Consider the following 24,839-nt stretch of genomic DNA (forward strand, 5'->3'; position numbering starts at 1 on the left):
CTGTTTCATGGCACTCAGCGGGTGTTGCATGCATCAGTCCAAAATCACTTAATTAAAATGCGCTCATCCATAAAAAAAGTGTCTCACACGGCTCCGGGGGGTGAACAAAGGCCTTTTGTAGCGAATCGATACGTTTTTGTAAGAAAAATATCCATATTCAAAACTTAATAATCACTTTAATGTAGCTTGCACTCACTGTTGTACACTGGAAGAAGTTCCGGGCAGATGACGTATGAGTTCAGCGCTGCGCATGCACCAATGAGTCTTGTGAAAACCAACGTTTGTTAACAGGAGCAAAGGAAGCAAAGTTTCCTTACTTTAACAAAGGAAAACCAGTCTCCTCTTGGCTTATATCAAAATCCTCCGACATTCTTCTTTACAAATCCTCATTTTGTACTTCTAATTAGTGACCATTGTTTTGTTTTGATCTATCCGCTGCGTTTTCGCGTTCGTCACTTCTGAGCGGCGCATGCGCAAAGCCGACCTCCATACGTCATCCGCCCGGAACTGCTTCCAGTGTACAACAGTGAGTGCAAGCTACATTAAAGTGATTATTAAGTTTTGAATATGGATATTTTTCTTACAAAAACACATCGAGTTGATACAGAAGGCCTTTGTTCACCCCCCGGAGCCGTGTGAGACACTTTTTTTATGGATGAGCGCATTTTAATTAAGTGATTTTGGACTGATGCATGCAACACCCGCTGAGTGCCATGAAACAGATTGAAAGATCAAAGACAATTTTTTATATAACTCCAACGGGATTCGTCTGAAAGAAGAAAGTCATATACACCTAGGATGACTTGAGGGTGAGTAATTCATGGGATCATTTTCATTTTTTGGTGAACTAACCTTTTAAAGTGATTATTACTTTTTGAATATGGATATTTTTCTTACAAAAACGCATCGATTCGCTACAGGAGGCCTTTGTTCACCCCCGGAGCCGTGTGAGACACTTCTTTTTATGGATGGGCGCTTTTTATTTAACTTCTTTTTGACTGATGCATGCAACACCCACTGAGTGGCATTAAACAGCTTGAAAGATCAAAGACAATTTTTAATCTTCAAGGAATTTCAATCTAAAAATGAACATTCTTACTAGTCAAAATTACTTTATAGATATCTGAAACGTACATGCAAATACACCTTTGCAAGACCCACCTAAAAGGCACAGTTTATCCAAAAATGAAATCCGTATTAGGGGAATAAAATCCATTTCAGAAATTTCAGGTTACCCTTTCTTAGATGACTCTTTGAACAGTTTGACACACTGTTTACACACAGAACGTTACAGATGAGTGTACATCAAATGTTACCAAGAAACATGTGACATCATGGATTATGACGTTTACGTTTTTTCTGTCACAGGAAGATGTTGGGGTAAAAGTGCATGAGCTGTAACCAGCAGTACACTGCACTCAGTTCTGCAGTTTCATTTGCTGCAATGCTACTTTCAACCATTTCATCAACTAAAAATTAAAACCACATTTGAGACTAATTTATTTTATTAGTGAGGTAAATGCTGAAACAGCACATTTGAGTTACTAATAGTGTTGAGCGATTTGAACCTCCCAGATCTTTTAGACTATCTATAAAAGCCTTACCTCAAAACCACATCCCGTTAAGCGCCTGACTCGTTGGTTAAATACCTCAGGTACTCAAAAAGTAATTTATCACAAATGAGCCAACAATACCTTTTACATTCATTCTGATTAATAAAGCCACATATAAAGCTTTCAATACAATTGCAGTTTTGTTTGTTTTTCTAGATTGTCTAATAGTCTGATACTAGAGGCATTTACTATTGAGGTTGTGAACTGCAGCATCGAACACACAGGGAGCTTTATGAAGTGACTCTTACAGTTACTCGACCCAAAAGTGTAAATATCATGCTTGTCACTAGTTATTAATACTTCTACAATGTGAATCAGGATCACAGAAGTGCTTTTTCAAAATATTATAAACCACCATCAGTTGAAGTAGGTCTCCATAAAACTATATACTTTTGTTATTGTTTGTAAACTTTGCTGTAGTACCATTCACAGCCTGTAAGCAGCAAAAAACACAAGAATGGTTTCGAGAAAGAGAGAGGGGGTGGGGGGGACCATAGTGGTGGTATGGGCAAAGTCGACAACACAAACTACAACTTCTCTTCTGAAACATGCCGTGTGTGAACAGTTACTTTATCTCCTGGATTTTAGGACTGCTTATTTTTGATGTTCAATTTATACATGGTAAGATACAAAAAATGTTTTGGTAAAAAAAAAAAAAAAAAAGATATGTGCCAAGGAAGCACATATAATCACTAAATTGTATGTTTAGTTAATCCATTAAAAATATCAATATTAAAGTTTGATCTATGACCATAGAAATGTATCCTATTTATCACATGGCAAAATAACAAAGTTTTGTTTTTCGTTAGTTCAAGTTTTTAGTAATCGGTCATCTGATCTGGATTCTAAGCAATGACTCAACAGCTTAAGCTTTGAATTGTTCAGTGAAATTATATATATATATATATATACAGGTGCTGCTGGAAAATGAAATCAGCATCTCCATAAAGCTTGTCAGCAGAAGGAAGCATGAAGTGCTCTAAAATTTGCGTTGACTGTGGATTTCAGAAAACAGTGCCACAGGCTGATTGTCTCCATGCCACGCCGCACTGATGCAGTAATTCATGCAAAAGGAGGCCCAACCAAGTATTGAGTACATGTACAGTAAATGAACATACTTTCCAGAAGGCCAACAATTCACTAAAAATGTTTTTTTATTGGTCTTATGAAGTATTCTAATTTGTTGAGATAGTGAATTGGTGGGTTTTTGTGAAATGTGAGCCAAAATCATCACAATTAAAAGAACCAAAGACTTAAACTACTTCAGTCTGTGTGAATAATATTTATTTAATACACGAGTTTCACAATTTGAGTTGAATTACTGAAATAAATGAACTTTTCCACGACATTCTAATTTACTGAGATGCACCTGTAGATAGATAGATAGATAGATAGATAGATAGATATAGATGTAATTGTAAATTCATTTATGAGAAACCTGATGAACCCACACAGTAGGCACGAATGACATTAGACAAGATGTTGGTGGTATAAGATGCTGTGGTTTTTACAGGTTTGAATGTATGTCGGGGAGATCAAATCGCCAATGTCAGTTTACCTACTGAGCTTCAGTCTGAAGTCCTGCTGCCCTGTTTCTTTGAATCAGACTTGAATTCAAACCAGACAAATGAAACTTGCGTGGTGTGGACTCACCTCAATTCAGCAAACAGAGAAATTGTGGAGATCAGTCTGGATGGTGAGGCAAAATTCTGGAATGACCGACGTGGACGGATTAAGACATTCCCAAAATTACTAGAGTCTGAACTGCTGGACTTCTCCATCCAAATCCGTAATGTGCAGCGGTCTGATTTAGGTGTCTACCACTGCACACTGTTCAGAGAGACTGGCTGTCTCCTAGCCTATAAGAGGATTGAACTACACAACGGTAAATGAAGCTTGCATTCTGTAAGTGAATGGTGCATTTGCCAACCCAAAGATTATACCTTTTATACCTTACCTGTTCCCTGCTGGTGGAATAATCTGCCCAATCTTTTCCATCTACACTTGACACTAACACTTCCACTCTATATTCGATTTATATTCTATCTACTTGTTTTCTTTTTACTTATTTGAAAAAACTTGACCCTCAAACATTAACATTCTCTATTTGATTTCTATTCTATCTACTTGTTTTCTTTTTATTTATTTGAAATAAAAACTTGACCCTCTAACCCAAACACTCTCTATTCAATTTATATTCTATCTACTTTTTTTATTTATTAAAAACCTTGTCCCTCTAACACTTGCACTCTCTATTCTACTTCTATCTACTTTTTTCTTTTATTTATTATAAAAAAACTTGACCCTCTATAATACTAACACTTTCTATTCTATTTCTATTCTATCAACTTGTTTTCTTTTTATTAAAAAATGACCCTCTAACACTAGCATTCTCTATACCTTTTCTAATCTTTTTCTATTTACTTGTTTTCTTATTTATTATAAAAATAATTATAATAACTTGACCCTCTAACACTAGCTCTCTCTATTGTATTTCTATTCTCAGAGGTGGACAAAGTACACAACCCCATTACTTGAGTGAAAGTACAGATACTGCTTGACAAATTTTACTTCATTACAAGTGAAAGTTGTAAAGACAGATTTTTACTTAATTATGTAACGAATCAGCTCATGGGAAATATGAATAATTAACCATAACTAGTTATGATTAATTATGAATATTTTAGATCCGCTGTAGATATTTAGCTGACCTCTCAGGGTCAACTGTCTTGTCAATTCTAAGAACGTTAATTACCTTATGCCTCTGAAGCAACTTACAATACATTACACCTACTGAATACACTGACTAGCTTGTAGTATCTTTGGAGTATAAAGAGCTTTTAGAATGTTAAAAACCTATAGAAATGAAACAAGCGAGTTGGCCTTTTTTTTTTATTTAACACCCCTACCCACCCCAACAAAAGCAGCATGGTAGTGATCTCACACAGCTCTGGCAGTGTGTGCACACTTAGCCATTCATCCACATTTAAATCAAGTGGATAGTGAAATTGCGAACCTGCTTTAAAACCCAGCGACACACCTGTAGCTGCGTAACTTTACAACAGTAAAGACTACTTTAATTAAAACGCAAAACTGCAAGATTTATTTGACAGCATCGCTCTTGTGGCACTTTGATGTCATACACAGAACGGCCTTTGCAGTGCAGTTTCAAGTCAAACACCTACTGTGTTTTGTTAGGAGATGCACAACAGTTCTGTGGCTTTAGGTAATATTTTCCTTTACACAATTTTGCAAAATCAGACAATATGGTGTCTAATATATATCACAATATTAACTTCTTAGTATCGAGTTGTTGTAAATAAATATCACATTTGCAACTGGCCCGTGTTCAAAAATGCTGGGAAATCACTTCATGTAGCCCTACAAGAGTGATTACTTATAGTAGTGGAGTGAAAAGTACAATATTCGTCTTTCAAATGTAGTGAAGTTAAAGTCATACGTTTCCCCCCAAAAAAATACTCAGTGCAGATACTCAAAAAGCGTACTTAAGTAATCAAGTAAATGTACTTCATTACTATCCACATCTGTCTATTCTATATACTTTTTATTATTTTATTTATTATAATAAATAATTAAATAAACCTTGTGTACTGCATTAGACTATCCGGGACTTGTCACAGCAGTTATATATTATTGCTTTTTTGTTGGTTTCATTGCTTCTATTTTCCTCATCAAGTCGCTTTGGATAAGTGTCTGCTTAATGATTAAATGTAATATAAATGTAATATGAATATAAATGAGAATATTGCTGGTTAAAGTCTTAATGTGCATCTACTGCTTGAAATGTGCCTTAAAATCTGACTGTCATTGCCTAACATGAATGAACATTCTTCAGAACCAGCTGTTGTTTCAGTGGATTCTCTGACTTGGCTGATCCCAACTGGAGCAGGAGGAGGAGCAGCACTGCTAGTAGTGCTACTTGTGCTTCTTGTTGTTGCATGTAAATTCTTCAAACGTAAGTACCATTTCAGAACTAGAATTCTGTTTATCTTTACGTTTCTTGAAATCAGCTCTTCTTTAAAAGTTAATTATCTTTAACACTAGATATTGATGTAAATCATTTGTAAATATACATACATAATTATTGGCACAGTTAATCTGTGCAGCTGGACAGAAATGTAACCGATATAAAGATTTATGGCATGACGTATTATTAACTTGGTTTTCTATGCTGCTTTCAACAAACAAGCACATAAATGCTCTGTTTCTTAATCATTGAACTATGGTGTTACAGGTCAAGAAAATAACATCTGTGAGCCTGTCTATGGTAGGTTTTCAGCTCATTATAACTGTTTTTGTTTGAAAGCTCTACAGTTTGACTTTACTTGTACACTAAACTTTGTCAAAGACTATAGTCAAGTATGTTTCTATTAAATCTTTGCAGAGAACACCTCCCAAACAAAGTTCCCTAACAGAGCAAAGTTCACTAATGAAAACAGTAAGTATGATCTTACATTTGTGACTATAGATGAAATCATATCAGCACTATTGTCACATGTCCTTCTTGAGTAATGAAAAATATGTAGATGTTTGTTGATAACTTGGAAACTAACTTTGATGAAAACATATTAGTTTGTACTTATATAGTATCTATCAAACTGATTAATGTTATTTAGTGATTTTCATTAGGCTATTTATTTAACAGCCAGAAGAAGGGGAAGTTAAAATAGAAGATAAAATAAACAGAGCAAAGTTCACTAATGAAAACAGTAAGTATGATCTTACATTTGTGACTATAGATGAAATCATATCAGCAGTATTGTCACATGTCCTTCTTGAGTAAATATGTTTGTTGATAACTTGGAAACTAACTTTGATGAAAACATATTAGTTTGTACTTATATAGTATCTATCAAACTGATTAATGTTATTTAGTGATTTTCATTAGGCTATTTATTTAACAGCCAGAAGAAGGGGAAGTTAAAATAGAAGATAAAATACGTTTTATTAAAGCTTTGTTTTTCTTTTTCTCTTTTTTTCTATAGGAGTGTCACTCAGCAATCCAATCTATAGTTAAAATTCACAACTGCAATAATGTGGAACATCAATAAATATGTGCAATTCATTATACATTACATCAAGAGAACTGAGAATGATTGTGATGGATCAGACTTTGTGTCCGGGTTTTACATATACAAATGTAAAAATCAAAGCCAAACATATTCAAAACATACACCGTTCAGAAGATTATTTCTGGTGGAGGGATGACTGTTACTGCTCGTGGAGAAATAAGAAATGTCTCCATTTGGGCTCACTTTAGTATCTTCATCTGTGATGCCACTAGAGGGCAGTGAGACCTTTTTTGAAATTAAAGACAGACACAAATATGTACCTCCGTAGCTCTTTAATCATCTCCATCAGAACTGTGGTCCTTTAACTTATATTAACTTACATGATTTAACATTGCCATTAATAACTTGTCATATTAAAAATCTAATAATTTATTGTTAATAAAGAGCAGATTTACTGAGTGAACTTTTTACTATTTTTACTATTTCAAGCTGTTTAATGCCACTCAGCGGGTGTTGCTAGTTTACTATTGTCCTCTTTTTAGAGCTGCTTTACAGCAGAACTGTTTTTTTTTGCATTATTTAAACATTGTATTTCCTGTTTAACACTGTAAAGCTGTTTTGACACAATCTGTATTGTATAAAGCGCTATATAAATAGAGGGTGCATAAAGGTGACTTGACTTGATTTAAAAAGATTTATTCCTAAAGATAGTAAATGATTAAAGCAAAATAGCCGAGTAAGAAGTAAATGATATTAACAATATCTTATTTCTTTCAGTCTAGTAAAAAACTGAACATCTTGAAGTTTAATTCAAAAAGCCACCTTAATATAAATTAGTGGGTTTTTTGTGATAGCAAAGATCGTTAAGTTCATACAAACACATACCTGAGCACAGTAACTGTCTTCTGGACACTGGCCATTTAGGTAAAGCTAGCAGGAAATGACGGCAGAAGACACTTGTCCAACAGCCTCTTTCCCCTACACAAAGCAGAGTGAACTGTTTCAAGGCTTACAGCATACGCTCCTGATGTTTGTCTAAAAACAAATGATCCATTCTTTCTTTCTGTGTTGAACTGTGGGTATTTTTACTCTGCATGTTTCATCTCTAAATGGTAAGGTTTATTTTTGGTTAATCAGACAGTTTGAGTTAACTCTAACTTTCATGTTGCAAGCAAGCAGAATGTAACAGTGTGTTGTGGTTTCCGTTAACAATCATTTTGAGGATTTTCTAATTAAATATAAAATTCTATAAAAAGACATTATATTCCCAGTCTGAGCAGCATATCATTATTTAAAGTTTGCTTATGAAAATTGTAAAACTGCAGGACGCTCAGCAAACATCACCACGGTGCAACATTTGATCGACCTGTGAAGTGCAGATGGAAACTTGTGAATCTCATTTGTTTACTGTTGTGGTTTCTCAGGTTTGAGCAAAGAGACGCTCTCTTGATTCTTTGAAATGGCTCTTTTCAGACCAGACGGCACAGCAGAGATGTCACACCAGTGCAGCTGTGTCTATTTTTAGAGAACAGTCTAAAAGGTGAAGTAAAGGTTTAGGATAACAGAAGAAGACCTTCTCCAATTATATGACTCTAAACTGCTCTATCCTCCTCTATAATGTGTAGCAGTGGCATATGGGCCTGTAAAACTGTGAACTGTTGAAGACTTTAACTATAGCACGAGGATACTGGAATTCACACGTGAGTAAAAACATAAAAATGTCCACATGTTCAAAGACATATACTGTAGTTTTGTATATTTTATTGTGTCCTGACACTTAAACTTTTTAAATACTTATACTATTTAATTATAAAATTGCACCATATCTCCAGTTAAAATTAGACATACTGTCTGTTTTTCTTTTTGCATGTTATAATTGTTCTGGCTGAAAGGCAGAAGAATTTGTACAAGGTGAATCAGAAAGCTCATAGGACACAGTGATGTCTTTCTGGCCCTTCGTAGCAGGAGGAGCAACTATTCTTCTTCTTGTGGTCACGGTGTGTTGCATTGTTCATAAACGAAATAGTAAGTATATTAAATCAATTATGAATCAATTATAAATATGCAAGATTTGCATACTCAGTAAAGTAACTTAATCTCTTTTATTTTTTTCCAGAAACATTAGATCAACCATATTATGCAAACAGCCAGCAGGGTAAGCACTTTATTTATATTCACAGCAATCGCCTCACAGCTGTGACGCATGAGACCATTTTCAAGAACACACAGTCTCATGAATCAAGTCTGTTTCAAGTTTGAAAAGATCCTGTTTCAAACATTTCCTTTCTTTCATTGCGATGACAGTTCGAGATGCCAACAAAGATCAAACAATCTATGGTAGGTTTAATGAGTATTTCTTGTTTTACACAAATAGTAGGTTATAATACTAATATTTGATGTACAGACCACATTAATGTCTAAAAATGCTATAAGTAAAACATGAAGACATTGTAGTTATTCCCTTTCTGCTACAGAGAACGATCATGAGTTCAGAAAAAACGTCTCCAAAGGAAAAAGTGAGTATATAATTTAAAAATATAAATAAGTAATGAATAAAAGCTGAATTACTTTAATTATTATTATTATTATATAAGTATTTACTTTTTTCAGGACAGTTTTCTTCAGTTTACATCAATAGGCCTGAAAATAAGGTTGCAATTTATATGAACAGTGCAGCACAAGCAGACGAGACGTATGCAAACTGCACGGACAGTGATTATGAAAATGTGGAGTAGTCTGCTAAGAAGACATGACTAAAGTTCTTTATTCCTCATTCTCTGTTTTTCATTCATTGTCTTTTTTTTTCTTTTTGCACAGTACTAACTTAGGTGGATTAATGAAATAAATACATTTAACCATTTCAGCCTTATTCAGGTAACACACATGAACTGAAAATAATCTGTTAGAATGGAATGATCTGCGACCATTTAGAATGGCAAAACCTTTAGGGTGACAAAGTCTTTGTAGTCCTCCAGTAGCCTATATTTGACTAACATTTTTGTCTTCTTCACAACAGTGAATAAAATGTTGCACTTTTGAAATGGTCCTCTTTGCAAACTCTGTTTAGTAGTGATGGGGTGTCCACAGTTCTGAATAGTTATCACAATTTGATAACTGTTACGCTTAATAATTAACGAATAATTTACCTCCTTAATTTACTGTAGCTATTCTTATTCTTACCCTGAATACGTTCAAATGCAATGTTAAACTTAAAACGTCCGTGTAATCTTAATACGTGCCTGTTTGGGCTCAGTATTTACCCTGACAGGCAGCATGATGCTTGTTTACATGGTTTTCCTAATTACTCACTGTTACACCAGACGCGCTTGTACAGTGTCACCATCGAAAAGTAAAGTACTGTATATCACGTGACATCGGTAGTGCCATGGACGAACATTTCCGGAGGTGTGCCACCCGCGCGACTGCTGGAAATAAAACAAAATTGGGACAGAATTTGAACGTTAAGCTATGTAGCGTGGGTGATTTATCACACCATAAACGCAACCGAGGTAAGAGACCATACTGAATGTTTCCCCAAAGTTTCAGTAAGATAATGCACGTGCATAAACGAAGAACCGGGCTGTGCTGCCGCTTTTCACGTGTTACTAACAACCACCAAAACATTGGTGACCATATGCACTACTCATGGTCAGTGTTGCCAACTAATTTTCAGAGAAAGTTGCTAAAGGAAGGTCGATTTGTTGCTAAAAGTTGCTAAATGACGTTGTGATGTCATTGCGTAATCACGACGCAAAATTGTCACATCATCAAACCTCAGCAAAAAAGATATTTTATATATTATTAATTTAGATTTATTATTTAATATATAATATTCAAATATAAATAACTGTATTTTTAAATACATTGAATTCTTCCGTAATGTTTTTTTTTACCTGTATTTTAAATTACGCATTGTGTTTTCGGGTTACAGTGGATAATGGATAATATCCTGAAAGATTTTCCTTTTTTTTTACAGTATACTAACTGATCAACAATCGCAGGTACAAGCTACTAACAAAGTGTATCATAAATAAACAATTATTCAATTATCAAATTATTCAATTATTATTATTAAATTGAACAATTCCAAATAGCACCTAACTCAATTCATGTGATGTGTGTACTGCTAGGCATCTGTGGTTTCCTCTTTTTGTGTAATTTGGATGGACAATGTGTGCCTTTTTATTGTCCGAGTCCTTATCAAAAGTTGCTAAAAGTTGCCAAATAAATGTTTAAAATTGCTCAATTTGTTGCTAGGTGCTTTTGGAAGAAAAGGTTGCTAGGGTAGTCTGAAAAGTTGCTAAATTTAGCAACAAAATTGCTAAGTTGGCAACACTGCTCATGGTTTGTAAAACACTGTAAAAATGTGCATGATATGTAGATGTGGGTACCGTACCTGTTTAAGGTTAATTAGTTAATATTAGGTTGCTAGGGTAGTCTGAAAAGTTGCTAAATTTAGCAACAAAATTGCTAAGTTGGCAACACTGCTCATGGTTTGTAAAACACTGTAAAAATGTGCATGATATGTAGATGTGGGTACCGTACCTGTTTAAGGTTAATTAGTTAATATAAACTGTTAATTGTGGCTCAATGAAGCTGACATTTAAAAGTGGTTTAGAAAATAGAACCAGGCAGTCTGAAAAGTGAGTTTTTTTTGTTTTGTTTTACAGGTGTATAATAGATGGATAAGTTTGTAACTCGGTACAGAAAAAGATCTGCTGTTGAGGCAGATGAATGTAAAACAGAGGAACCGTTCAAGAAATACAAAGAGGAATGTGAGGTGGAAGAGGAGTTTTCTCAGCCCATCCCCTGGAAGAAGATTGAGGCAGAGGGATTGGACTGTGACTACAGTTTGCTGTTTGACAAAGAGGAGGCTGATCACCTTTTTAACCAGCTAGAAGAGGAGGTGGAGTATTTTACAGGTATTGAAGGCACCTTTGTATCATGGACACTGCTGTTCGGAAGATTGGGATCAGTACGATTTTCTAATGTTCTTGAAAGAAATCTCTTATGGTCACCAAGGTTGCGTTTATTTGATCAAACTACAATAAAACAGTAATATTGTGAATTATTACAATTTAAAAGAATCGGAGTCTATTTTAATATATTTTAAAGTGTTACTTATTCCTGTGTTTTGACAGGATGACAGAAAAAGATCTGCTGTTGAGGCAGATGAATGTAAAACAGAGGAACCGTTCAAGAAATACAAAGAGGAATGTGAGGTGGAAGAGGAGTTTTCTCAGCCCATCCCCTGGAAGAAGATTGAGGCAGAGGGATTGGACTGTGACTACAGTTTGCTGTTTGACAAAGAGGAGGCTGATCACCTTTTTAACCAGCTAGAAGAGGAGGTGGAGTATTTTACAGGTATTGAAGGCACCTTTGTATCATGGACACTGCTGTTCGGAAGATTGGGATCAGTAAGATTTTCTAATGTTCTTGAAAGAAATCTCTTATGGTCACCAAGGTTGCGTTTATTTGATCAAACTACAATAAAACAGTAATATTGTGAATTATTACAATTTAAAAGAATCGGAGTCTATTTTAATATATTTTAAAGTGTTACTTATTCCTGTGTTTTGACAGGATGACACTTCAGTGTCACGTGATCCTTCATAAAACATTCTAATTAGACGATTTGGTGATCAAGAATCATTTATTATTATCAAAGATGAAAACAGTTGTGCTGCTAATATTTTTGTGCAAATTATGTATTTTTTTTTTAGGATTCGTTGATAAAGCATTTATTTGAAATAGAAATACTTTGTAACACTATACGTCTATGTTCAATTAATCAATTAATGTGACCTTGCTGAGCAAAAGTATAAATGTATAAAAAATAAAAAATACTTACTGACACCAAACTTTAGAATATGTATATTGGTTTTACAGCTACAGGAAACATACATAATGTATTATCTTATTAAACAATCCAACTTCATTATTATACTTGTATAATTTGCTGTGAGCCATATTAATATAACACTGTATCCTGTTGTTTGGATGGTGATTGAAATGTTTTGTTTCCATTCCTTTTTCTCGGTGACAAAGGTGACAAAGCTAAACTACAAGTGTATGGAAGGTCATACAGTGTTCCAAGGAAGCAAGCAACATACGGCGACGAAGGACTGATGTACTCTTTCTCTGGAGTCCATCTCATGGCAAAACCATGGACTTCCACTTTGGAACGCATTCGAGATGCTGTTACCAGGGCAACAGGCCATACCTTCAACTTTGTTTTGATAAACAGGTAATTAAACTGTCTGCTGTTGACATGTAGACATCACTGTCCTGTTTCTTTTGAAAGAAATAATGTTCTTTCAGAGTGAGGAAAGTGTTTTTGGTTTGTGTTTTCACCATCAGATATAATGATGGTCATGATCACATTGGAGAGCATCGGGATGATGAACGGGAACTCGATCCTGCCTGCCCTATTGCCTCTGTATCTCTAGGGGCTGCCCGTGACTTCATTTTCCGTCATAAGGATGCACGGACTGGTTCTAGCAAACGTCAGATTGAGCCTGTGAAGCTGGAGCTGGCTCACGGGAGTCTACTGCTCATGAACTATCCCACAAACACATACTGGTATCACAGTCTTCCAGTCAGAAAAAAGGTCAAAATGCCACGCATCAACCTCACTTTCAGACGCATAGTGAAAAACAGACAGAAAACTGGCTTTAAAATAGAGTGATTGTTCTTTTAGCATCTTACCAGGTACTGCTGTGGGTCATGTTAGTTTTTCTTTCACAACATGTGTGAAAGCTGTGTGAAGAGCTAGTGAGCATATCTCACATTATCACATCTGCAGTGAATCCATGTTGGGTTTTAGCACACTCAGACAACTCTTGCTTACTACAGTATCAGTTTCACTTTCTTTTCACATCTTCATGTTATGATTTAGTCTTCGTGTTTTATGATTCATTTGTCATTAAACTCGTGTCTAGTAAAATGTGTACTGTGATCTCAGAAAATCAAGCTTCAAACTCATCTTTGCTATTCAAAGCAAATTCAGGTTTGATATTTGGCAACAAAATGCACTTTCAAGAGCATTCAAAGGAAATATTTTCTTTTATTTGTTTTTTAGAAAACCAATAAACTACATGTGGAATAAATAGGTTAGACACAACCATACTTCTGTACAAGACATTTCTATTATAGACTGGGAAAGAAAAAAAAACAATATGATCCCAATGAATACATTTTGCCAAAGGTTTCAAAGATTTAACTACAGAAGGCAATAGTTTGGCGAAATACTGTGGCAAAAACATAAGGGTAGCAAAAACGTAATCGTATAAATATATACATTTTATTCTTCAAGCATACGTAACAGTAATTTCGAGAAAGTCATACTTAGTGTTTACATTCCAGCACTGCTGGACTGAGTATGAGGTATTCACAGAGCTGTCTACCCATAACCTGCCTGTGTTACAATCTAATCAATGTCACGTTTTTCCTTGGACGACGACACATGCGGTCAGTACAGTTGCTGCTGAAAGAAACCATAATTTGTGAATTTCATGTATCAAAGTGATGCTATTATTGTATCCCTTGTGTATGTTGGAAGGTTGTAGTGCTGTTGAAATGGCAACCAGCATTTCAAAGCTTGGTTTGAACACCAGTTTAACTTGAACATTAGTTAAAATGAACAGTTGTGGGTTACTTGACTTGAAAGCAAGACATAGAACCAAAATGTGGGCACTTGGAGAACTGTGTAGACAGACGACAAAAAAAACTATAATAATTCCTTTTCGCAGTAACACAAATGTACTCAACCAAGCAGGGCCTATGCTACAAGCTATGGTCTACACAGGAGAAGTTGGATAACTTGTGACTAGTACCATTTGCATTTTTTTATACTTGGCTACTTATGGTGAAATCTCACTAAACTACAGCAGCAGAAATCAGTTACTTTTAGCGTGATTTAAAAAACAGTGTGTTGACCTTCCTGAGTGAACAAGAAAAGGTGAGTGATACAAATTTTTTAAAATCGCAAATGGCAGTTGATATCAATGCCAATGTGGAAAAACTATGGCAGTTCCAGTGCCGTTTCAATTGACAATACTGATCTTAGCAAAAGAAATAGCATGTAGTGATTGTAGGGCAGCATGAACTGTTTTAGGATCAGTACAATATCTCACAGCTTGATTCAGTACTCTTACTCATACAATGATGATCCCGACATGCCCTCCACACTAAAAATGACCGCAAGAGATGGGTTTTCTGGATTAAAGTGAATAGATGGTAGTAGGGAAGAGTGTAGAACTGAAGTAAACCTCCTATGTTGTGATGTGTTTCAGGATAAGAGATGGGAATCGCAAATGCCTGACAGCTGGGAGAAGATGGTTAACTTTCTTCAGAGGAAGAATCGGTTTTCCCTTTTTTGCTTGGGGGAGCACCATCTTCCAAATCCTTCAAAAGAAACCACTGAATCAGTTATAAAGCAGAAAACACAGCTGATATATATATATATATACACACACACACACTTTTTTTTACTTTGATGCAAGTGATGCTGTAAGCATGTACCTGGGCTGATTTGGAAGAGTCTAAAAAGTGCTCTGAATCCCCCTGTGACTTGCTGTCCCTTTTGGCTGTTATAGATTCTGATAAGCAGTGGTTTTGTTCTGAAAGTAAAGAAGTGCTATTAGAGACCCCCTAAAATCCAACAGCACAGATAGAGAAAAGAGGATAATGAGCTCCTTGAGGCCTCATTGCAGTCACTAACCACTCTTATGATCCTGAACAGATGAAGGCTGTTTGGAAGGATATTGGTCGCTTTTCAAGTCATTGCTGTCATTCTGAGAAGCTGCCATGGGCTCAGGTGCAGGACTAGTGTTGTTGCTGGTCTCTTGCTTCAGTGGGGAGGAGTCTGCAATGGAGCTCTGGTTACTGTTATCATCTGTATATAGAAAAGAAACATGATTAACAGGGTGTTACAAATGATTTGAGAGATGCTTGAAAAAAAACTTTCATGCAGCATATAACTGTTAATAGTTACATTTTAAGATAGAATAACAAATCAACATCAATTCATGTGCAGTAAAACTTTCAACAACCCCCTCTATTGGTTAAGAAGGATAATGGCCCATTGAAAGCCATTAATAATAATAATCAGTGCTGTCAAACGATTAATCGCATCCAAAATAAGTTTTTGTTTACATAATGTGTACATCTAAAGACACACACATACAGCATATATTTTGAAAATATTTACATGTATATATTTATATGCATATAAATTATATCGTATATAAATATATTTAATATATAAACGCAACATATTTTTATAATATTATTAAATATATACATGCATGTGTGTGCATTTATATGTACATAAATATAAACAGTACACACATGTAAACAAAAACTTTTATTTTTGATGCGATTAATCGTTTGACAGCACTAATAATACAATTTCAAAATGCATAATTGATGTGAATTTACAGATAATTTCTGGCATACTTAAATATTTCAGGAATCCCTAATAGATCAACCGTTTAGGAATCACAAAGCTCACAATTTGGTTTATAAACCACTATAATTGCCAAGTAGCAGCCTAAAATAGACTGAGGATTATTGTGTGATTGGCGCCTGATAACTGTCAGGTCTACAGCATTACCATGCATATCCATCATTCCCGGAGAAGAGCTGTTCTCAGGGGTCGTGACCTCAGAGCCGTATTTGTCATCTTTGCCTTTCTTCTTTTTCTTGCTCTTCTGTGTGACAAAAGTGCATTGTCAAATGCAGATCACGTTTTTGCAGCTAAACCATGTGGAGACTGATGAACCAATTAACTTCTAAAAGATACAGTGTAGAACATATTGCCTTGTATGTGCAATGCAACATCTAAAATATTTAATGATCTGGGCCACCAGCAAATAAATGGCACTAGTAACCTCAATGACAGTATGAATTTACCTTTACTAATATAAAATAAAGTAAAAAAACATCATTATATTTAACAAAACAATATTGTATCAATATATCAATGCCAATAATCCCTATTTTAGTATTGTTGTATTCATTTTTGGGAAGAAGAGATTGAAAAAGATGTATCGGTTATATTGGCCATAACATGAAAATAAATATTGGGTAACTGGTTTCAACTAAAATTGCAATAAGTGTATTTTTGGTGGCTAAAGATGACTTACATCATCTGACTTGGGCTCTGTCACTGGTACCCACTTGTAGATTCGCAGTGATGTGTCTCCAACAGTCACCCATTTCTTCTCCCTGGAGATGCATGCCAGTGTTAGATATCAAAGACAAAGGAGACCGAAAACAAATGAGTTTAACAGGGGATTAATTATTTAAACATTTCAATTTATAGGCATCTCTATTTATTGTGTAAAAAAAATATTTCCAGAATATGCACTGTCGCTGATATCAACAAGACATCTATACGTTTTTTCTATAAATATACACATTTTAAAGCGAGGTCAAGTCTTTAGTGGAGACCTAATGGTTGTGTAGAACAATACTAGTAACCATAATTAAATTTAAACTGATACAATGTTAAAAATCATTTTAGTATTTCAAAGTTGGGAAAGATACTATTGTTGAGGTTAAAGTTAATCTAATTACCTTTTTCTTGTCAAATGCATTGTGATTTAAGTTGCACTAAAGTTTAAGCAAAATGTTTAAGAGTGTGAAAGTGGAGGCGAAGCTCGAGCTCCGCGCTGAGTTTAAAGCCCCGCGCGTGGAGAAAACTCTTCTCACGCGCAGTTGCTCAGGAGCGCGAGTCACTCGCTCTCAGATGAGATGAACGAGTCAAACAACCGTTCAGCGGCACTTTTAGTTCGGTACGGATGCATGACTCGAGTTCCTCATGTCAGCCCGTTCGGTTACTATTCAGCCGGCATTACAGGCTCAAACAGCAAAGCCTTCATGTGACTGCAACGAAATGGCTTCTAGGTTCAACCCACATAAAAATTTAATGGAAGAAAAAAAAACTGCAATCTACATTTTTCCTAACTAATTTGTAAAAAGCCGACAAAAAGAGCAGCCGCGCGAAGAAACGGCGCATCTGACTGAAATTGGAGTGGAATAAACGCTCTTTCCTTTCATTGCATTGTTTCTCGTTGTCTCTCCTCCCCCACAAGCTGTCTGTGCTGTTTGTTAACGGCTCGACGCTCTCTTACCATTTCCGCACTTTTTCAATTGCAGCCATAACCCGCTTGATGTCATCTTTCGCCCTGCTCCGCGTCTCCGCTCGAACCGACCTGCCCGACATTACTGCTGTTGGTAAAATATATTTTTGCTCGCTGCCTGTTTAGACACAATGCGAATGCACACAGCACAGGAGAGAGGCGGGGTTTGTGCGCCTGCGCTGAAGCCAAATGCCCTGGAATCATGAGAGACACGGTCAATGCGGCTACTTTGTCTAGCGAACAGAGCACAGAAAACGATATTTAACAGTTTGTTGAGTGAGACGATCAAATCGAAACGATGACTACGACATCCACACACGATTTACACACGTATCTGTAAAAAATGAAGACCGACAATCGACAGTATGTCGTCAAACAACAACGTTTATTTCCGTATGATTTTATCTCCATCTGCCTTCCAGAAAAGTAAAAACACGCAAATATGAAAATACACTGAAGGAACAGCCTAGTAACCACAAAAATACTGTTATGCAATCAAATAAATGTTTGTTTCCAATTATTTGTTTCAGAAAGCTTCAGATGTTACAGATCGTGCCCATGTTCTTGATGAAGTTCCTGGGTTGCTGCAGAAAACCCCAAGATATCTGTGGCAAATGTCTCCATGCTGATTTCAGGAGGCAGCACGCTCTCAAATAGAGATTCTGTACGGGACAGACACAGTAGTCAAGATTGGTACATTTTGAAAGTCACTTTGAATCTTTTTGGCCAAACATTCCTTGACCTTAAGAAGGTGATGTTCATACAGTGCAGATGACAGTATGACATTGAAGACAAGCTACACTATCATGCACATTTATGTGAACACTCAAAAACCCAAAGCCAACCTGAAATCAGTTTCTACTCCTTTCCAAGTGAGAATACTATCTCAACAGTGCACTATTCATTTATAGTACATCTTTAATCTGATTTAATAAACGGTGTACAATACAGTGTTATGTCTCATGGTGTCCTAAACACCAATATTCAAAATGAATCACTGTCTGGTCAACTGAGATTTCAGTATGGAGATAAAGGTTAGGATCATGATTTTTCAGTTGTTCTACAGTACACTGTGAGTGTATATTTGCACTGTTTGCTTTTGGGACCTGGAAAGGCTGATCTGTGATGTCAGACTTAACATGCAGGCAGTAAGCCATCAAATTTGTGACTCTGGACCACAAAACCAGTCTTAAGTCGCACAGGTATATTTGTAGCAATAGCCAACCAACAATAAATTGGGTCAAAATTATCGATTTTTCTTTTATGCCAAAAATCATTAGGATATTAAGTAAAGATCATGTTCCATTAAGATATGTTTAAATTTCCTACCGTAAATGTATCAAAACGTAATACGCATTGCTAAGAACTTCATTTGGACAACTTTAAAGGCGATTTTCTCAATATTTAGATTTTTTGCATCCTCAGGTTCCGGATTTTCAAATAGTTGTATCTTAGCCAAAAAGTGTCCTATCTTAACAAACCATACATCAATGGGAAACATCAAAACAATTGACCCTTATGACTGGTTTTGTGGTCCAAGTTCACATTTGTCCATCAGTATGGTGGTTCGCAGGAGTTCTGCATACCTGTGCAACTGGCTCCCTCTCCACTAATACCTACAAGTGTTGTAAAGCATTCAGCCAAGTCATCATCGGTCATATGTTCACCTGAAATGAATTACAAGTAATTACTATTCTAGTCTTTCTCTGTTAAAGGTGCAATAGGTGATTGTCTTCAGAAACATTTTTTGTTATGCTGGTTGAAAGTCTCTTCACATCCCGATAGCAATCATTAAGTTAAGTGGTCTAAATGTATTTATCTGTATTTATATATTCTGTGGAAGGCGTAGGACCAAGAAATGTTCGTCCAATCAAAACGCTCGGTCCGAGCGTTTTAATTGGCTTTCCTACCTGCCTGTCAACGTATGTATAAGCATACCTCTGCGCACCCGGTTCGCGCAGACAGGATACGTCATCAGCGCATTCACGTACGCTGTGCAGACAGAGCGAGAATGGCAGACAAACATCCTCAACACCCCGATCTTCCTTCCTGGTATTGTAGTACTTTTAAAGTTTTCTCACCGGTGAATGACACATGATGTAGCCCAGTGGTTTCCAATTCCAGTCCTCGCACCTCCCCCCCGCTCTGCATATTTTGCATGTCTCGCTTAGTTAACACACCCGATTCAGATAACCAGCTCGTTAGAATTGAGCTACGTGCATGAACTGTGTTCCGATCGATATGATCCCTACACAGTGTTCATTGCTCCCTACTCCCTGAGCAGGGGAAATCCGTTGAAGTTTACTTCACTTCGGAACATGGGCTGGAATTGAGAACCGCTGATGTAGCCTATTGTAGTAATGTTGTCTCTGGTATTCTGGTCTGTGAGTGTATATAAGTTCAGGGGGCGTGGCTTTGGAGCGCGATTGCAGGGAGGGTGGGACGTTCGCTTTTAGTGCTATCAGGCTAAAGATAGCATTTTCCAAGATCTCCTACTGCACCTTTAATTATAATTTCTCTGGTATGTCATATTGCAAGTTACCAAATGTAAAGTACTGGTAAAGCTCATAAAAATGTATTACCTCTAGCCTGCAGTAACTCCAGCAGTTCGTCTCTGTCAATTGTATATCTGCCCCTTTCGTCTGGCTTTCCAAGCACCTGGAAGGCATTGCACAGCTCCTGTCTGGCAATGCCAGAGGCAGGTCTGTGGTTGACATACAGCCTAATGAACTCCTCCAAATCAATGTCTGTCACGTAATTTCTGGTCTCAGCATAGCGGCTGAACTTCACCTCATTTTGCATGTCTTCCAGCTTCAACAAAACAAAACAAGCATGTGTTGACAAAAGATTGAGTGGTAGTCGACCCATCGATGACAGATCTGTATGGTAGAGTCAACTGTGATTGCAACAATACTCGTACCTCTTGCTCTGTTGGATGGAAGCCAAGCGCTCTCATTAAGAAGGGCACATCAGCTAGAGGTATGCATGTGGACACAAGCCGTGTATCCATGGTGTCAAGGTCCTGATTTTGTAGTTGACAGTAGTAAAAATATTCCTCCATTTCCTAAAGGACAAATCATAAGATTTGCTGTCTATTGGTAGGCCTGGTAACATGTTAAGAGAGCATTATGAAACTAATTATTAGGATGAAATGAGGTAAATGCTGAAAAACTGCAAAAAAAAATACATAAAGGACAATGAGAAAAAAGAAAGCATTAGAACAGAGATCTCAAACCCTGAAGAGCTGTCCATCTCTCCCTCCCTCCAGAAGATTGTAGAAGGGCAGCATGTCTTTCCCTCCAAGAGCAGCTGATGCCTCCAATGAGCTGCATATATGCAAATATAACAACAGAATTGTGAGGTGGCAAATACAGTTACAATCCTAAAAAGAACATTTTAAATTCATTATTATACTACTATTAAAGGTGGGATAAGCGATTTTTCAAAAATGCTTTAGAAAACTGATTCGGGCCGACTAGCAAAACAAACTTGTAGCCAATCAGCAGTAAGGGGCGTGTCTACTCATGATGTGGAGGAGAGAGCGTTCAGTGCACACTGCACAGGACAGACATTAGCGAGCTGAGTGACAGAAAGATAGAGATGATAAAAAACAAAAGAGAAAACCGCCTGCGGAACAAAAGGAAAGCTTAAGGCAATAAGGCAAGAAGTAGGACCAGTGTAAATATCGGATCAGCTTTCCAGCGCTGGAGATAACTCAAGGAGCGGAAGGTCTGCGATCAGACGCATATTAAATTAGTTAATTAATTTTGAATCAATGTTTTTTCAAGAGATTAAAAAAAGGAAACCCTAGTAGTAGACTGTAAAAATATTTCATTAAATTCAGTAGACTGAAAAAATATTTCATTAAATTCAGTGCTGTTTAAAATAGGACAAGATGACAACAAAAAAATAAATAAAATGTCCTTAATTTCTCACTCAATACGCCAGTTGGTGGCAAGTAAGTCATTGAATCATTCGCTCTAATCAGTTCATTCAAACATACTGTTCATTCAGGAACGAAATTGAATCTTTCACTGATGATTCGTTGAAAACTCGAATCATTTGAAATTTGTGTCAATACGTCATGAATAGAACGCAGCAGCACTTTTCTGTCGGGGATTTGTTGTGTCGTGTCGTGCAGCATCCAGTGTAGACCATAGATATGTATATATATATATATATGGTGTAGACAGCATCACTGATTATAATGAGTTCCATAGTATTTTGTCGTGCTGCGCCACTCGCGTCCGGTGTAGACACGGCGTAACATTGGTTTTGCTTTGTTTCACAGAACTAATCGTTGCCTGGGTTGCATACGTATGTGTGGGACGGAGCTATCAAAACAGGGGCGAGACCCTTTTGGGGTAGGGGCGTGTTTGTTTTGGTGATTTCAAATGTCAGCATTGGCTACCAGAAATCGCTTTCCCCACCTTTAAACTGTACTATTATTTATACACATATATTTCATGACCTCATATTAATTAAGCGACAACTGCATTATATTTTATAACTTAGTTGAGTAGTCAGCTGCAAAAAACAGTGGACTTCTGCATGGGACTCATGTTCTCCAAACTTACGACAAATTGAGCTCCCATGAAAAGACGGTGCAGTCTTGTCCTCCAGCAGTAAAAGCATATCTACCATCATATGAGCAAGCCAGAGTTGACACGCCTGTTGAGTGACAGATCATTGCAAAGGACTTGTGAGGGTTTCCATCCAGAGGCAGAATTTGAATGCCAACCTACATAAAAGAGAGAAAACAGGAATGAAAATGAAATTTAAAACATTAAATCTAAATAGTAAAGGCAATAAAACTGGCATGATGACTCATGCTGATACAAAATATCAGAACAGAAGAGTAATTATTATTAAATGCATGGTTTATTTATAAGGCCTTAAACACACTTTATACCTTATCTTGTGTTATATATGCCATGTAACGAGAATTAGGGTCGCCATCCTTAGATGCAGGTAGGATGGCCATCTTTTTCACTGGAGAACCATAAGAGGGCCCTAAGACTGTTTTTCTGTGCAAAGCACACCATCACGAACAGATAAGCAAAATCAGAAAAAAAAAGATTTATTAAATTAGTTAATTAATTTTGAATCAATGTTTTTTCAAGAGATTAAAAAAAGGAAACCCTAGTAGTAGACTGAAAAAATATTTCATTAAATTCAGTGCTGTTTAAAATAGGACAAGATGACAACAAAAAAATTAATAAAATTTCCTTAATTTCTCACTCAATACGCCAGTTGGTGGCAAGTAAGTCATTGAATCATTCGCTCTAATCAGTTCATTCAAACATACTGTTCATTCAGGAACGAAATTGAATCTTTCACTGATGATTCATTGAAAACTCAGAGCTTGAGATTTCCATCATAGAATTTGATGTGGCCATTCACATCACCTGTTACTATAAAACTTGACAGTATACACATAATATATTTTCATAAAATAATGTCAGACAGACAAAAAAAAAACATCAAATGCATAGCAAAGTGTAACATACAGCAAGTGAAAATGTAATAGGCTTTAGGGTTACTGGAATTTATTTGAAAAATCCTAATGCACTCATTTGCCATATACTGTATCTATGTGTCATATATACCTGTCAATCAAAGTCAGTACAGTGATTGCTTCCTTCTGGAGAGGCACAAGCTTTACGGCTTTCCTCACTACTGGGTGACGAGAGACAGATTGAGTCTGCTTGTCCCAGAGAACTATATTCCCAGCTGAGGTGGCTGTAAAAGCCAGCACACCATCATAGTGGAAGATGGACTGGCTAAGGGACCCTAGCACCATATTGAATGTCTGAATGGTGACAGATTTGCAAGAGGTCAATGCCAATGGCAGAGAAGAATAACATAAAAACAACACAAAAATTCTGCAGTGGCCCTGTAAATAAATGTATGCATTTTATCCAAAGCGACTTACAGTGCATTCAGGCTATACATTTTTTACCAGTATGTGTATCTGTAGACACTAAACAGCACATAAGCAACATTATTACAATAAGATTTTACACTTTAGATCATATTTAACTTCATTATCATTTACTTTCTTAGTTTGTAGCAGTATGAGCCTCTTACTTGTAAAAGATGCTGAGCATTGGATGTGTGATCATACATGACAGCAACATGGGCACAAATGTACAAGATGACAAGTCTGTCTTCATCCTGCAGACTGAGAACAGGTAGAGTTTGGTTCATCCCATAAGCCCAATCAAGGACCTGCAAGTACAAAATACAAAGATTTAGATACAGGTCTGAAAAAACTGAGGTATAGTGGGTATAGCGTTAACAAATTTGAGCTTTTTGACAATAAAATGATTTTAAACTTACAAGATCATTATTGTTTCTTGTTCAATCTTGTTAGCTCCTAAAGCAGCTTGTCATTACATAAAATAGCCATGCATAATATATGACCTGTTGTCATTGTGAAATAAAATATCTTTAGTTTTAGAAGACGCTGTGACATAACATTGTAGTTGCATTGTAGTTATTTGGACGAACTAATTTTTTTTTTACGTTAAAGATAATTCAATGTTTTTTTTAAAGGAATTAAAATGAATTTGATCGAATCATTACCAGAGGGTGAGTTTTGGTTCTGGTCTCCTTGGAAATGACAGACAGTGATGTGGCTGTGTAAACTTGTGAATCTGCAATATCCTCTTGCAGACTGTATAGTTCACTTCTTCCTTCTTCATCTTCATCGTGTACTTCTTTCTCTATCTGATTATCCTCTGTGTTTATCTGCTCACCTGCGTCTTCAGTTTCCGCATCTGTCCTGTCAGATGCAGTAGATGTCCCGTTTGTCGTTGACATTGTTCTGTGTGACTTGCGAGAGGAGAAGCTGGAGAATTTGTCCGGCCCACAACCAGATTCACGAGGTTACAGATGCAAACACCAGAACTTCCGCGCGTGGCGGTTAGCCAGGCTAATTTAGTCTCTGTGCAGTCGAAATTATCTATGCCAAAGCTTTGTTTAAAAAGATTTGAGTTGAATAATACCCGAACACAAGTGCAATACTGCTTGTAATCTTGCCA

The 24,839-nt window shown here is 36.4% G+C and overlaps 2 protein-coding genes and 1 pseudogene across 5 annotated transcripts; 1 reads left to right on the plus strand and 2 right to left on the minus strand.

The window, feature by feature from the left end:
- The first annotated feature begins 9,862 nt into the window (after positions 1 to 9,862).
- Positions 9,863 to 14,314, plus strand: alkbh2 (alkB homolog 2, alpha-ketoglutarate dependent dioxygenase). Of its 2 annotated transcripts, none has more exons than XM_016234508.1 (4): positions 9,863 to 10,155; positions 11,317 to 11,568; positions 12,695 to 12,893; positions 13,007 to 14,314. In XM_016234508.1, the coding sequence occupies exons 2-4, from the start codon at positions 11,328 to 11,330 to the stop codon at positions 13,332 to 13,334; spliced, it is 768 nt and encodes a 255-aa protein (XP_016089994.1). In that variant the 5' UTR covers positions 9,863 to 10,155; positions 11,317 to 11,327; the 3' UTR covers positions 13,335 to 14,314. The 2 variants fall into 2 exon arrangements, with proteins under 2 accessions (XP_016089994.1, XP_016089995.1); XM_016234509.1 differs by having other exon boundaries at positions 9,863 to 10,107.
- Positions 14,315 to 14,474: 160 nt separating this feature from the next.
- bcl7a (BAF chromatin remodeling complex subunit BCL7A) lies at positions 14,475 to 18,181 on the minus strand. 3 transcript variants are annotated; one of them, XM_016234511.1, is made up of 6 exons: positions 17,785 to 18,181; positions 16,795 to 16,876; positions 16,263 to 16,356; positions 15,369 to 15,542; positions 15,170 to 15,267; positions 14,475 to 15,052 (listed from the first exon to the last, which is right to left on the minus strand). In XM_016234511.1, exons 1-6 carry the CDS (start codon positions 17,874 to 17,876, stop codon positions 14,987 to 14,989), a joined length of 606 nt encoding a protein of 201 aa, XP_016089997.1. In that variant the 5' UTR covers positions 17,877 to 18,181; the 3' UTR covers positions 14,475 to 14,986. The 3 variants fall into 3 exon arrangements, with proteins under 3 accessions (XP_016089997.1, XP_016089996.1, XP_016089999.1); XM_016234510.1 differs by having other exon boundaries at positions 16,263 to 16,359; positions 17,785 to 18,171; XM_016234513.1 differs by lacking the exon at positions 17,785 to 18,181 and adding an exon at positions 17,228 to 17,666 and having other exon boundaries at positions 16,263 to 16,359.
- Positions 18,182 to 18,329: 148 nt separating this feature from the next.
- LOC107552542 (WD repeat-containing protein 66-like) lies at positions 18,330 to 24,618 on the minus strand (annotated as a pseudogene).
- Between the last annotated feature and the right edge of the window lie 221 nt (positions 24,619 to 24,839).

The sequence above is a fragment of the Sinocyclocheilus grahami genome, unplaced genomic scaffold (assembly GCF_001515645.1).
Source record: "Sinocyclocheilus grahami isolate Dianchi unplaced genomic scaffold, SAMN03320097.WGS_v1.1 scaffold453.1, whole genome shotgun sequence".
Lineage (NCBI taxonomy): Eukaryota > Metazoa > Chordata > Actinopteri > Cypriniformes > Cyprinidae > Sinocyclocheilus > Sinocyclocheilus grahami.